The sequence below is a fragment of the Emydura macquarii genome, unplaced genomic scaffold (assembly GCF_026122565.2).
Source record: "Emydura macquarii macquarii isolate MOO-44397 ecotype Brisbane River unplaced genomic scaffold, CSIRO-AGI_Emac_v2 contig_1345, whole genome shotgun sequence".
NCBI lineage: Eukaryota > Metazoa > Chordata > Testudines > Chelidae > Emydura > Emydura macquarii.
In genome coordinates this window covers 183433-198238 of record NW_027131482.1, presented here as the reverse complement: position 1 = coordinate 198238, position 14806 = coordinate 183433, and the positions used below count along the sequence as shown (strand labels likewise).

The 14806-nt window shown below is 66.8% G+C and overlaps 1 protein-coding gene across 1 annotated transcript; it reads left to right on the top strand.

The window, feature by feature from the left end:
- Positions 1–1072: 1072 nt before the first annotated feature.
- On the top strand, positions 1073–13578 carry VARS1 (valyl-tRNA synthetase 1). Its single transcript, XM_067550808.1, has 31 exons — positions 1073–1141; positions 1653–2040; positions 2382–2525; positions 3130–3280; positions 3712–3875; positions 4276–4360; positions 5003–5103; positions 5331–5458; positions 5659–5823; positions 5908–5989; positions 6260–6379; positions 6502–6610; positions 6755–6843; positions 6958–7048; positions 7385–7509; positions 7735–7838; positions 8527–8685; positions 8892–8982; positions 9281–9386; positions 9549–9619; positions 9785–9910; positions 9998–10102; positions 10415–10483; positions 10600–10678; positions 11351–11478; positions 11580–11735; positions 11994–12197; positions 12278–12389; positions 12473–12648; positions 12972–13121; positions 13362–13578. Exons 2-31 carry the CDS (start codon positions 1681–1683, stop codon positions 13428–13430), a joined length of 3819 nt encoding a protein of 1272 aa, XP_067406909.1. The 5' UTR covers positions 1073–1141; positions 1653–1680; the 3' UTR covers positions 13431–13578.
- The last annotated feature ends 1228 nt before the right edge of the window (positions 13579–14806 follow it).

Here is a 14806-nt window from a genome sequence, read left to right as displayed (position 1 = left end):
CTGAGTCTCTGGCTCTTTATCTGTGGGAGGGGCTCAGGACTCCTGGGTTCTATCCCTGGCTCTGGAAGGGGAAGGGTTGGGGGGGGGGTGTCAAGTGGGTTAGAGCAGGGGGGGCTGGGAGCCAGGACTCCTGGGTTCTTTTCCTGGCTGAGTGAAATTTCCTGCTCCCAAGAGGAGCCGGAAGCAATGATGTGAAAGCCCCGAGGTGACAGCTCTGGAGGGGGAGTGAGTGCCCCCCCACGCACAATCCTCCCCGCGCACAGGGTCCTTCGTGCTACATCTCCACGAAGGCGGAAGCCGGGCTAGGGGAGGAAACAGGTAGAGTAACCAAACCAGCCAGGGGGAGGGGGGGACTTGCAACCCAGCCTCCCCCCTCCGAGCAGTGGGGGGGGGGACATTTTCATGGGATTTATACCCCCTTGCAACCAAGGGTGGGGTGTGTGTGAACCCAGGCATCCGGGCCAATCCCAGCCTGAATAATTCCCCCCCCCTTCAGGTGCCCCTAGGGCCCGAGCATATTTTCATGTCCAGTACAAACGTGTAACGTGGCCCCCCTCCCACACACACACCCATGGGGGTTGCAGCCTGGGCCAGGCCCCCTAGGGCCTCCGGGCCCCGGTAAAGTGTACCCTTCACCCCCCATGTGGGGGCCCTGGATACCCCCTAAGGTTTCAGTAGTAATCCCTCCCCCCCAGTTCCCTAGGGTGTGCTGGATCTCCGCTCTCCTCTGAGTGGCAGTGACACACGCCGAGCACCAGGGGTCGCTCCCTAGCGGCTTCCCTCTCCATGACCCTTTCTCGCTGCTGGGAGCCTGGATCGGCCGCTCTCTCCACCCGCCCCATGTCCGCTCTATGGCTCTCGATAAGACCCCCTCCTCACAGCTGGCCGAGGTCCCCGCCTGGGGCTGCCTCTGCAGGTGCCTGCTCACAAATAGCCACTAGCCCCTCCTCCTACGTCCATCCAGCGGGGCACGGGGGGGCGGGCGTCTCGGTCGGATTGGGCTGGGGGAGGCGGCCGGGGGCGGGGCACACGTGGGGGGCGGTGTCCGCGGGAATCAGGCGGCGCCGCGGGCAGCCCGGAGGGCGGGTCCTGCTGCGGGCCGGACAGACTCAGACGGAGACACGTGGGGCCGGGAGCGCAGGTACCGGGGGGCTGGTGCCGGTGCCTCCCGCCCCCCAACCACCCCTCCCAGCCCCCCCGCTGCCCTATAGCCACCCCCGCTCCTCCTCCCCCCCCATAACCTCTCTCCATAGCCACCCCACCCCTGCCCCATAACCACCCCCCGCCCCACAGCCCCCCCCGAACGACCCCAGCTGCACCCCCCGCCACGCCCCAACCCCCCCACTGGGGCTCCCCCATCCCCGGTTAATCCCCCCACCTGCTCCTCCCCCCCCCCCCGAGCCGCCTGGGGTCCGTGGGGTGCCTGGGACCATTGGGGGGTGGGGGGCTGCCTGGATTGTCCCCCCCACAAGACAGCTCCCTTCGCCCCCCCCCAGTTCTCCCCCCATGTGGGGTGCGGGGGGGAGACACGTCCTTGCTGTCAGGTTGCATCAGCCAAGCCCGGATCTGAGCCGTCCCCCGCCCCGCCCCACTGACCCAGCCCCCCCCGTGTCTCACCTGCCCCGTCTGTCCGTCCGTCCGTCCGTCCCCAGGTCTGTCTCCGGAGCGCTCGGCCGCGCCATGCCGACCCTGTACCTCGCCCCGCACCCGGACAACTTCCACAACCAGCGGGTCCTCATCGCCGCCCGCTATGCCCGGACGCCGCCCGAGGTGGTGGAGCTGCCCCAGCCGGGGGCCCCGCCGCAGACCCCCGCCGCCTGCCCCCCGGCCAAGCTGCCGGCCTTGGAGAGCCGGCCGGGGGCCTGGGTCTGGGGCCCGGCCGCCGTCGCTCATCTCCTGGCCCCGGAGCGGCTGAGGGGCCAGGGGCTGGCGGGGGCCGCCCGGGTGCGGCAGTGGGTCAGCTATGCCGAAGGGGAGATCGCCCCCGCCGCCTGCGCCGCCACCTTCTCCGCCCTGGGCCTGGCGAAGCAGGACAAGCAGGTCAGGACGCCTGGGTTCTCTGCGGGGGAGTGGGGGCTAGTGGTTAGAGCAGGCGGGGGTGGGAGCCAGGACACCTGGGTTCTTGGGGGGGGGGGGAATGGTGGGGACTAGTGGTTAGAGTAGGGGGCTGGGTGCTAGGACTCGGTTCTTGGGGGGAAGGGAGTGGTGTCTAGTGGTTAGAGCAGGCAAGGGGGCCTGGGAGTCGGGACTTCTGGGTTCTCTCCCCATCTGTTGGAGGCAAGGGATGTATAAGATTAGAGCCGGGGGAGGCGGTCTGGGAGCCCGGACTCCTGGGTCCCATCTGTGTTGCGTTACCTGCGCGTCTGTCTCTTCCTGCCCAGGTGGTGGAGCGAGCGGGGGCCGAGCTGCGCCGGGTGCTGGGGGTGCTGGACGGGCACCTGAAGCTGCGCACGTACCTGGTGGAGGAGGCCGTGACGCTGGCGGACGTGACCGTGGCCTGTGCCCTGCTGCTGCCCTACAAATACGTGGGTGCCTGAGCTCCCCATCTCTCCTGTGGGCCCCTCCCCTCTCCGACCCACTCTCCCAGCTGCTGGGTGGGAGGGAGAGGGGTGGGGCGGTTGGGGGGGACAGAGAGGGCAAGATACCCCCACACACTGGGGAGCAGGGATTGGGTGGGGCGTCCCTTAAGACCTCCTAGAGGTCAGGGGGCTGGGAGGGATGCGGCACCATCTGTGCGTGGGGCCAGATGTTCAGTTCTGGTTGGAAACACGTCTTGTTCCCCCCGCCACCCTGACCTTTATTTCCAATAATTGTGTCCCCTGATATTGTCTCTCTCCTCCAATATCCATAATGGTATCTTCTTTTCCTCCCATTGTAATGATGGTATGGTCTGATATTGTCTTCCCCCTTCTGAACTTTAATAATGGTACTGCCTGATATTCTCCCCACTCCAATAATGGTATCTCCCCTGTGCCCCCCCTTCTGATAAGGATTGTCTCTTATTCTCCACCCTGGGCTACTATTGGTATCTCCTTATTCCCCCTATTCCAGTAATGGTATCTCCATTGCCCCCCATACCGATAATGGTTTCTCTCCACCTACTCCCAATCTGTCATGGTCTTTCCCCAGGTGCTGGACTCCCCCAGCCGGGCCCCCTACCCCAATGTCATCCGCTGGTTCCTGACCTGTGTCAACCAGCCCCAGTTCCAGGCCGTGCTGGGGCCAGTGAAGCTGTGCGAGCGGGCGCCCAGGGGTGAGGCTGCCAGACCGGGGACCCAGGGTAAGTGATCCCCAGCATCTGCCCAGAGCACCCCGTCCACCCTTCTTCCGCCTGCAATACTCCACAGTAGCCTGCGGAACTGCCTGCCACTGGATGTCACTGAGAGGATGCTGGGCTAGAGTGACCCGTGGCTCAGTTTCATGGTGGCAGGAGTGGGATACCAGAGTGGATGGGCCTATGGGTGTGATCTGGGGGGGATACCAGCCTGGATAAGCCCATTGATCTGATTTGAGGGGTGGTCAAGGAGAGTGCGGGGATACCAGGCTAGGTGCATGGCTGTTCCACTGGTCTGATCTGGATGGCTGGGGGGGAGGGGTGAGAGTGGGGGGTACATGGCTGGATTGCCCCATAGGTCAGGTTCATGGTGGCAATCATGGGACACCGGGCTAGCTGGGCTCATGGTTCCCCTCCGGCCTGATTATTTTCCTAAGAGCCTGCGGCGCCTGCAGAGATGGGGCCAGCAGCTGGGTCACTCCCTGGCCCTGGTGAGGCCCTGCCCAAAAGTGCCTCCCAGCTGAAGAAAGAGGCGAAGAAAAAAGAAAAGCTGGAGAAATTCCAGCAGAAGAAGGAGAAAAGCCAGCAACAGCAAGGGGAGGTGAGAGAAATGCAGCCAGCTCTGGGGCGGGACAGCCACGCAGAATGCCGCGTGGGGACGGCTCGCCTGATGCTGAGATGCAGCCAGCTCTGGGGCGGGACGGCCACGCAGAATGCTGTGTGGGGACGGCTCGCCTGATGCTGAGATGCAGCCAGCTCTGGGGCAGGGCGGCGCGGCTGGGGGACTGCCACGCAGAACGCCACGTAAGCGTTTGGGACGGGGGATCGGGGTCTGGCCAGGATGCCGGGTTCCCGCCATGGCCTTTGGGAGAGATGTACAAGGGGGTCTGCAATGAGCATGCTGGGCCCAGCAGTGACTGGGGGGAGAGTGCCCCCCACTGTCCCTGGGCCACATCATGCCGCATTTCTTTCTGCTTTTCTCCTTTCCCCACGGGGGCTAGAAAAAGGTAAAGGCCGAGAAGAAGGAGAAGAAGGACCCCGGGGTTCTGACCTACAACGCCCCCACGCGCCCGGGGGAGAAGAAAGGTACCGGGGCTGGTGGGCATTAGACCCCCAGGGCCCTCCACAGCAATGGGAAAGTTGGGGCAGGTCTGCAGGGCCCAGGAAGGTGGCTATGGAGGGGCGGAACCAGTGATGGGGGTGGAGCTCTGCTCTGCTCCGCCCCCATTGGTGTCACGGGGGCATGGCTCCATGCTGGTTGTGGATTGGCTGGCTGGGTAGAAGCTGGGATCTGGTTGGGTGCTGGGAGAAGCGACAGCGACTGGCTCTTTGTTAACAGCTGGCGGGCATGTGCAGGTGGCTGGTTACTGCTGATTGGCTGCAGCAGACGGCTACTGCCGCCTGATTGGCTACTGCTTGTTGACTGCGGCTTGGCTATGGTGGCTGGGGATTGGCTAAGGCTGGCTGACCTGGGGCAGCGGTTTTCGGGTGATTGGCTGGGGAGGGGTAGCTGGCCCATGAGTCGGAAGTTACATGTGGGGTGGGGGTCTGGGGCAGGGGACAGATAGGGGGTTGGTTCAGGGGCTGGACAGACGGCCCGACTGACCAATGCCCGATTGGTTAAAGGGCGGGGGGGTGGGAGTGGCCGGTCCCCAATCGCTGCTGTTCTGGGGGGGTCAGGACATGGGGGTGGGGGTCCATGCTCAGGGCTCTGTCTTTCCCCCGCAGACGTGGCCGGCGCCATGCCTGACGCTTACAGCCCGCAGTATGTGGAGGCGGCCTGGTACCCGTGGTGGGAAAGCCAGGGCTTTTTCAAACCTGAGTACGGGGTGAGTGGGGCGGGATCTGACCGTGGGGCTGGAATCGGGGGGGACCCCGAGGTGCTGGGAATCCCTTCTGGGTGGGAGCAGTATGGGGGATAAGACTCATGGTGGGGTAGTTCCAAGTGCAGCCAGCAGGGGGGGAGGGGAGCTGGCAGGGACTCGCCCTCCAGGGGGCTGTGCGGGGGACCTGACACGCAGCAGGGGGTTCTCCTGACTCGCTCCCCACCCCCCAGCGGCAGCGGGTGTCAGACCCGAACCCCAAAGGACTCTTCATGATGTGCATCCCCCCGCCCAACGTTACCGGCTCGCTGCACCTGGGCCACGCGCTCACCAACGCCATCCAGGACGCCCTGACCCGCTGGTGAGATGCCGCCGTGACCCCTGACCCCGGGCTCCCCCCAGATCTGCCGGTGCCCCCCACTGCCAACCTAGCGTCCCCCAGCTCCCCCCAGCTCCGGCGGCGCCCCCCACTCCTGACCTGACCTGCGCCCCCCACTCCCGACCCACAGTCCCGCCCCCCCCCCCACCGGCACCGCTGACGCCCGCGGTGGGTCCCGGCAGGCACCGGATGCGGGGCGAGACGACGCTGTGGAACCCCGGCTGTGACCACGCCGGCATCGCCACGCAGGTGGTGGTGGAGAAGAAGCTATGGAAGGAGCGAGGGCAGACGCGGCACGACCTGGGCCGGGAGGCCTTCGTCCAGGAGGTCTGGAAATGGAAGAACGAGTGAGTCACGGGGGGGTCAGGCCCTGCCCCACGGCACGGCAGCCCCCAGCACCCCTGACTCCTCTGCCCCCCCTTTGCCCGCAGGAAGGGCGACCGGATTTACCACCAGCTGAAGAAGCTCGGTTCCTCCATGGACTGGGATAGGGCCTGCTTCACGATGGACCCGGTGAGTCTGGCTTTCCGCCGGGGGAGGACGGACCTGCCCCCCCTGTGGGGGGCGCCGGCCCCAGGGCTGGGTCAGGACATCCACGGGGCTGCCCCCAGCTTCCCCGGTTCTGCCCCGTGATCTCCTTCCCCTAGCGGGGCAGCGTGGAACTGGCTCAGCAGGGCGGAGGATCTCCCTCGAGGCAAGCTGTGCGGGGCCTATGACACAGGGATGGGCCGGTTTCCCCCGCCCCTCTCCGGCAGGAGTTTCACCTCTCCTCCCACCCCACAGAAACTCTCCTACGCCGTCCAGGAAGCCTTCGTCCGACTGCACGAGGAGGGGGTGATCTACCGCAGCAAACGCCTGGTCAACTGGTCCTGCACCTTGCACTCGGCCATCTCCGACATCGAGGTAGGGCAGGGAGCCCAGGGGAGTTGGGACCCTGGCTCTGATCCGGGCTGGGGGGCAGGGGGTGGGGATCCGGCCGCAGGTACCTGCGGTGGACGGGTGACATCTTGGCTTTCCCTCCCCAGGTGGATAAGAAGGAGCTGCCCGGCCGGACCCTCCTGCCCGTCCCCGGGTACCAGGAGAAGGTTGAATTTGGGGTGCTGGTGTCCTTCGCCTACAAGGTCCTGGGTTCAGGTAGGGCTGGGGGGGGACGGGATATGGAGCCCGGCCTCTCCAGGGGGTGCTGGTTCTGATCTGGGCCTGGGGTGGGGACTGGCTGGCTCGGGGGGGCTGGGGCAAGGTGGGGGTCTTACTCTCTCTCCCCCCAACTCCCCACAGACGAGGAAATTGTCGTGGCGACGACCCGGGTGGAGACCATGCTGGGGGACACGGCCGTGGCGGTGCATCCCCGCGACCCCCGCTACCAGGTACCTGCCCCAGAGCGGGAGAGAGGGGGGCCAGGTGACCCCCGAGGGTGTGGGGGGGCTGGCTTGGGGTCCCCCATGTGACTCCCCCCTCCTCATCTTTCTCCCCCCGCCCAGCATCTCCATGGGAAGCGCGTCCTGCACCCGTTCACCGGACTCCACATGCCCATCATCTGCGACGACTTCGTGGACATGGGCTTCGGGACCGGTGCGTGGGGGCGGGGCCTGGAGAAGACTAGCCAATGGGGGTGTGGCCTAGTGAGTGGGGGCGGGGCCTGGATCCCCAAGAGCCCCCCAGCCAAGCAAGTGAAAGTGGGGGACAAGGGTGATTTGGGATGGGGCTGAGAGTCATGGGAGCAGCCATGGGGATTGGAGTGAATATGGGGCTGGTGGGTGGGTCCCAGGGTGGTGGGAGGGTCTGTGGGGAGGTCAAAGACCAGGGAGTGGGCTGAGGCTGAGGCTGGACGGGGACGGGGTTGGGGGGTAAAGCGGGAGGGGCCCCTGGACTGCAGCGAATTGAGGGGTCTCTGCCCCCCCACCCCAGGCGCGGTGAAGATCACCCCGGCCCACGACCACAACGACTACGAAGTGGGGCAGCGCCACGGCCTGGACTCTGTCACCATCATCGATGACAGCGGCTGCCTTGTCAACGTGCCTCCCCCCTTCCTGGTATGGGCGGCTCGGGGGGGGGAAAGAGGGGGCGTTACCAAGCTGGATGGGCTCTAGTGTCTTGACTGGTGGTGTCGGCAGCGGGACATCAATGCAGGGGGCTCATAGGCCTGATCTAGGGCAGGGAATACCAGGGGTCTGATCCATGGTGGCAGCGGTGGGATACCGGGCTGGCAGAGGGCCCAGAGGTGTCTGACCCTCCCTTCCTCCCCCGTTTCCATGCAGGGCATGAAGCGGTTCGAGGCCCGGGGGGCCGTGACGGAGGCCCTGAAGCGGAAGGGGCTGTTCAAGGAAGTCAAGGACCACCCCATGGTGGTGCCGGTGTGCAGGTGAGGGGGGACTCTTTGATAAGGCGGAGGGATATCCTGGGCGGCGTGAGAATATCTGCGAAGGGTGGGGAGTGATTTGCCAGCGGGAGGGACATGTGTGAAGGGGAGGACTATTTTGAGGGGTGGAAGGACACGCGTAGGGTGGGCTGACTGTGTAGAGATCTATTTGTGCACGGTGGGGGATGGAGGGGGTGAGAGCCACCTGGGGGTGGAGGGATTCTTGGGGGCAGAGGGATACCTGTGCATCAGGAGGGATGGGTATCTGAGGGGGGAGGTGAGGGTGGATTTCAGTGGCGGAGGGATATCTGGGAGGGGGAACTCGATGGGGCGGAGAGATACCGGGGTGTGGGTGGGAAGGAGGGGGGCGGAGGGAGAGCTCAACGGGCGGAGGGATATTGGAGGGCGGTGGAAGGATACCGGGGCGTGGGCAGGAAGGAGGTGCAGGTCATGGGCGCAGGGAGGGTGCACTCGGGGGGGGGGGGCCCAGTGGCGGAGGGATATATGTGAAGGGGTCACGCGGGATGGAAGGATATCTGAGGGAGTTTTCAGTGTGGCGTAGGGATATGGGTGGGACAAGCGGGAAGCTGCCCCGTGAGGGGGAGTGATGGGGCAGGCGGAAGGACACCCTCCAAGTGGCAGGGACTATTTTTCTTCCCTACCCCTCCCGCCCCCCCCCCCCCCCCCACAGCCGCTCGAAGGACGTGGTGGAGCCGCTGCTGAAGCCACAGTGGTACGTGCGCTGCGAGGGCCTGGCCCGGGGGGCGGCCGACGCCGTGCGGCGCGGGGACCTGCGCATCCTGCCCCCCTCCCACTGCAAGACCTGGTTCCAGTGGATGGACAACATCAGGTGAGCCTCCCCTCCCCCCCGCCACATCCCCGGTCGGGAGCGCTCCCTCCCTGGCAGCGGCAGTAGTAGGGCTTTTATCCCTCACTTTAACGCGCCGCTCCACCTCCCTCCACTGGCCGTGGTGCCACCGTGGTGGCCGCACTTCCCTGCCCCGCCACCAGCCGGCATTATCCTGGGTAACACGCTCTTCCTCCCTTCCCCCCCAGGGACTGGTGCATCTCCCGGCAGCTGTGGTGGGGCCACCGTGTCCCGGCCTACTTCGTCACCGTCGATGACCCCTCGGTGCCCCCGGGAGAGGTGAGGAGGGCAGAGACCCCAGGAAATAGCTTGGGGGGAGGGAGTGAATCCATGTCAGAGCCCACCCCAAAGCTATCAGGGCAGGGCAGAAGTGGGGCTGGCAGGAGGAAATGAATCGTTGCAAGGGAATTTGGCTTGGATGCATGTTACCCTGTGGAACTCACTGCAGCAGGATGTTGTAACGGGGGAGAGTAGGCCGGATAGAGCTCTGGGGGGAGGGTGGGACAGGATGCTGGGGAGGGCGGGATGCTTGGGCGATTGGGCCCGTGGGGCTGATGTCTCGGGTCCCTCCTCCCAGGACACGGATGGCAGATACTGGGTGAGTGGGCGGAGCCAAGGGGAGGCCAAGGACAAAGCAGCCAAGGCCTTTGGGGTGACCCCGGACAAGATCTCGCTGCGGCAAGGTACGGCTGGGGGGGGCTGGGGGCTGTGGGTCGGGAGTGAGGGGCAGCTGCTCGTATAACAGCGCCCCCTGCCTGCGCCCTGCGGCACTGCCTGGAGTGGGTCGCTGGCTCCGGTGCTAACGGCCGTCCGTCTGTCTCTCTCCGTGTCCGTCTCCTCCCCAGACGACGACGTCCTGGACACCTGGTTCTCCTCTGGCCTCTTCCCCTTCTCCATCTTCGGCTGGCCCCACCCAGTGAGTCTGAGACGCGGGGGACGGGACCCAGGCATCCGGGTTGGCGGCACAGGCCCCTGGCCCTGGTGGGGTGGGGGGCAGTGAAGGCTGGCCAGGAGCGGGCTGGGGAACGGGACCCAGGCGTCCGGCTCCGTCCCGTCACGCTCCGTCCATCTGTCCCGGCAGAGCGAAGACCTGCAGGTTTTCTACCCTGGGACCCTGCTGGAGACCGGCCACGACATCCTCTTCTTCTGGGTGGCGCGGATGGTGATGCTGGGCCTCAAACTGACGGGCAAGCTGCCCTTCCGCGAGGTGAGAGCGGGCGCCGTGCCCCCCATGTACCCCACCCCCCGACACAGCGCCCCCCCCCTGACCCCACCCCACGTGCCTGTCTTTCAGGTTTACCTTCACGCCATTGTCCGAGACGCCCACGGCCGGAAAATGAGCAAATCCCTGGGCAACGTCATCGACCCCCTGGACGTGATCAGCGGGATCACGCTGGAGGTGAGCGCTACGGGCGTGGGGGGGGGACACATCTGGGTGCCCCCCTCAGCCTCCCAGATGTTACCCAGCCCCCTTCAACGTAGCCCAGCCACCGCCCGGATTGGCAGGGGGCTCCCAGCGTGAACTTGGGGGGATTGGCCGGGACCTGCCCTCAGTAGGGTTCAGAGTGAATGGCCCCGAGGCGATTCCTGGGGCAGTGGCGGTGGTGGCGACGCTCTGGGTGCCAGGCTCAGGCTTTCAGCAGCCTCAGGCAGCCTGGGCCCCTCTCCCCCGTCATCGCCGTCCCGAGCTGTGTCCGTTCTCGCCCTGCAGGGTTTGCATGCGCAGCTCTTGGAGAGTAACCTGGAGCCGGCGGAGGTGGAGCGAGCCAAGCAGGGCCAGGTGAGGGGCTTGGGGGGAAGTGGGGACCTGTGGGGTTGAGCTTGGGGGGGCCGGGCAGGGAAGGGGGGATCACGGGATTGGCTGGGAGTTGATCCCCTCTCCCCCCCCACACCCAGAAAAGTGATTATCCTGACGGGATCCCGGAATGTGGCACGGACGCCCTGCGCTTCGCCCTCTGCGCGTACACCTCGCAGGGTGAGTGCCCAGCTTACCCCTAGACACCCCTTGCCGGGGGGCCAGGCAGCAACCCCTTCGCTGGGCCGGGACAGCCCCACCACTCCGAGCCCGGCCCTCGAGTTCTGGTGCCCATCTCCCCCGGTCTCCTGTCGTTTGGGGTCCAGATTCCAGGCCTCGGGGGGTTTCTCCCCGTCTCTCCGGCCCCTCGGTTGATCTGGGTCAGGTTTGCCCCCTGCCAGCGAGAGATGCACCCCCCTGGGCCAGACGGACCCTTTGGCACCCACCGGGCAGCTGTCCCCAGCGCAGAGGGAAACTGAGGCACGCCCAGGTTGCCATAAAGACACAGCAAAAAATTCCCACGTGGTGCCAGGCTCTGGCATTGGGCGCCGGCGACTCTCCAAAGCGCTGCTCTGACCCTGGCCGTCCCCCTGCCTTCCCCAGCTCGGGGCCTGGCTCTGCCCCCTGCAGATGGCCGGTGGGTTGCCATGGGTCGGTTTCAGCCAGCCCTTTAACAACTCATTCACGCCACCCTGGAGATCTGTGCACCCCCCGGTGCCCCCCCCCCCCCCCCCCCTTAATTCTTCCCAGGCTGGGCTGAGCCCTCAGGGAAACTGAGGCACACGTCGGCCTCATCAAAACATCACCCACATTCTCGCTTTGCCTCCCCCCGCCGTTGGCCTCTCCCGCCAGGCCGCGACATTAACCTGGACGTGAACCGCATCCTGGGCTACCGGCACTTCTGCAACAAGCTCTGGAATGCCACCAAGTTCGCCCTCCGTGGCCTGGGGGACGGCTTCCAGCCCCCGCCGGGACCCGAGGTAAGCGGGACCTGCCCCCCAGCGTGCCCGGACCCCCAGCGCAGAGCGCCCCCTTGCACCATCCTCCCCATTCACCGGTGTCTCTTCCCCCCCAGCTGCAGCCCAGCGGCGCCGAGAGCCTGATGGACCGCTGGATCCTGAGCCGGCTCAGCCTGGCCGTGGAGCTGAGCGACACCGGCTTCCGGGCCTACGACTTCCCGGCCGTCACCACGGCCATCTACAACTTCTGGCTCTACGAGCTCTGCGACGTCTACCTGGTGAGGGGGTCCCCTCTGGGGGGTGCCAGCCCCAGGGTGGGGGGCAGGACATGGGGCCTTTCCCCTTCTAGGGGCACCAGCCCCAGTGCAAGGGAGCGGCTGGGTCGGAGGGCTGGGAATGGGGCCTGGGGCCCGTCCCGCCCAGGGACGCCAGTTTTTGTCCAGCCCCAGGGCGGGGGCCTGGCTGGCTGGGGGTGGGACGTGGGGATTTTTTCCCTTCCGGGGGGGCACCAGCTCTGACCTGCCCCCACCCCCCAGGAGTGCCTGAAGCCGGTGTTCGCCGGGGGGGAGGCCGGGGTGGCAGCCGCCCGCTGCACCCTCTACACCTGCCTGGAGGCCGGCCTGCGTCTCCTCTCCCCCTTCATGCCCTTTGTCAGCGAGGAGCTGTTCCAGCGCCTGCCCCGCCGCGACCCCCGCGGCCCCCCCAGCATCTGCGTCAGCCCCTACCCCAGCACCGAGCAGGTAACCGGGCCGTGGGGCGGGGAGGGGGGGGCGGGAGGGGAATGAGGGGCGCGCTGTTAACCCTGTCCTCTCCGCTCTAGTTCTGCTGGCGGGACGCGGGGCTGGAGGGCACCGTGGAGTTCGCACTGGGCATCGTCCGGGCCGTGCGCTCCCTGCGCGCCGACTACAGCCTCACCCGGACCAGAGCCGACTGTAGGTGTCAGCCGGGGGGGGGGGGGCAGATTCTCCCCTCCCCCCCGGCACCCCCTGACTTCTCACCCCCTCCCCCCGTCCAGGTTTCCTGCAGTGTCTGGACCCCGGCACGGCCGGCGCGGCCAGCAGCTGCTCTGCCTACATCCGCACCCTCTCCTCCAGCGGGCAGGTGCGGGTGCTGGGCCCGGGCGAGGCGCCCCCCGCTGGCTGCGCCGTGGCCGTCGCCTCCGAGAAGTGCACTGTCCACCTGCTGCTGAAGGTCAGAGGAGCTGGGGGCGGGACCCAGGCGTCCGGGACAGCGGCACAGAGCTCTTACCTCTAGGGGGGCTGGAGCCGGGAATGGGACCCAGGTGTCCGGGACAGGGCTCACCCCTAGGGGACGGGAGCCATTGAGCTGGACCCAGGAGTCCAGCGTGGCCGTACAGGGATGGGGTTCGCCCCTTGAGGACAGGGCCAGGGAGCGGGACCCCAGCGTCCGGGATGGCCGCGCAGGAACGGGGCTCACCCCTAGGGGACCGGCACCAGCGAGCGGGACCCAGGCGGCCGGCTGGCTGACCGTGGGGCGCTGTGCCTCCCCCCCAGGGTCTGATCGACGCGGAGAAGGAGGTCTCCAAGCTGGCTGGGAAGCAGGCCGAGCTGCAGAAGCAGATCGAGCGGCTGCAGGAGCGGATGGAAACCCCCGACTACAGCGCCAAGGTGCCCCCCAAGGTCCAGGAAGCCGACGCTGCCAAGGTACCCGCCTGCGCCCCTGGGGAGCCCGGCCTGGGCCTCCCACCCTCATGCTTCAGGCCCCAGGGCCTGCCGGGGTCAGGAAGGGTAATCCCTTCTTGGGGCGCTAGGGGGTGCTGTGTTTCTGGGAGCCTGCCATGGGTGGTGCTGGGGCCATGGTGTGTGGGTGGAGGGGCTCGGTGTGGGGCTGGGTAGGGGCTGCCCTGTCCCCACCCCTCACTGCTGGCCCGCCTATCCCTGCAGCTGCAGCAGAGCCGGGCGGAGTTGCAGAAGGTGGCTGAGGCCATGGAGACCTTCCGGAGAATGATCTGAGATGGACGGACCCTGGGGCTGCCCCCCATTCTCCGCCCCATTGGGGGGCTGCCCCACAGCTGGCTCAACCCCTGTCCGCTTGCTGATTCCCCCCCCCCCCCCCCCCCCCCCCCGGAGTCTATTTTCTTTGAAGACATTAAAATATTTTGCTGACTTAGAAACTGCCTGCAGCTTCCTGGGGGAGTTGTTGGGGCGGGGCGGGGCGGGGAGAGGAGGGGTGGATGCACCCTGGGGGCCCACCAGTGTGGGGCACTGATCAGCCAGCGGGGGGTGGCTTGATGGACTGCCAAGGAGGCATTGGGAGCTGGGCGGGGGAGTGGAGCTGGGGTGTTGGGCGGGGGGCGGAAGGGGGCAGGGGCTGTAATGGAGGGGGGTTAAATGGGGGAGCCAGGAGTGAGGGAGGCAAGACCCCACCTGGACCCCTGACCCCCAACTGTGGGGCTGGGCCAGCTGCATTTTGGGCACCCTCTGGAGCCCCCTTTCCCGCCTCTGCCAGGGCCTAGGGGTGACTCAGCTCTGGACCCGGGACCCGCTGAGCAGCAGTGCGGGTGGGGGGAGGGCGTGGGACCCAGGCATCCGGGCAGGTAACACAGGGCTCTCGCCGCTAGGGGGACCCAGCTGTCTGGGGCAGGGCGAGGGGGCTAGTGGCCTAGGGCTGGGGGGCTGGGACTCCTGCATTCTGTCCCTGGCTCTGTACCTCAGTTTCCCCCGGTGGGATTTCCCCAGCCAGGGAGCCCCCGCCCCCTGGCAGGGAGGGGCGGAGCCCAGGTCGTCCCCCCCACCCCCCTCAGATTGGGCTGTGGCTGGAGCCGGTTCCGGGAGCTGCACGGCGGGGGGGGGGGCAGGAGTCAGATGCGGCAGAGGACGGACGGAGAAGGACGGAGCCAGCCAGGTGCGGGGAGCCCGGCGGGGTTGGGGGGGGCCGGGGATCTGCTCTGGGGTGGCTCCCCTGGCTGAGCGGGGGGGCAGGCCAGGCCTGGCCAGGCACCCCTCACGTGGGTGAAGTGTTGTTGGGGGGTCTTGGGATTTGGGGGGAGCAGCTTGAGGGAGGAAGAAAGGGAACCCAGGCGTCCGGGGGCGTGGGGGTGTTTGTGTTAGTCTCTAGGGATTTCTGCGGGTGTCGGGTGTGTTGTGTGTCGGGCTGTGTGTGTGTGTGTGTGTGTGTGTGTGTCCGTGTCCCTGCCGGCTGGGATTGTGGCGGGGGGGGGGGGGGCTGTGTTGTGGCCATAGGTGTGGGTGCGTGGGGGTTGTTGTCAAGGCCAGGGAGTGTAGCGGGAAGGTTGTGTGTGTGTGTGTGTGTGTGTGTTGTGCTGCGTTACCTTCATGTCTCCAGGGGATTGTGTGTGGTGCAGCTGTTGGGGTGTGTGCGACGTTGT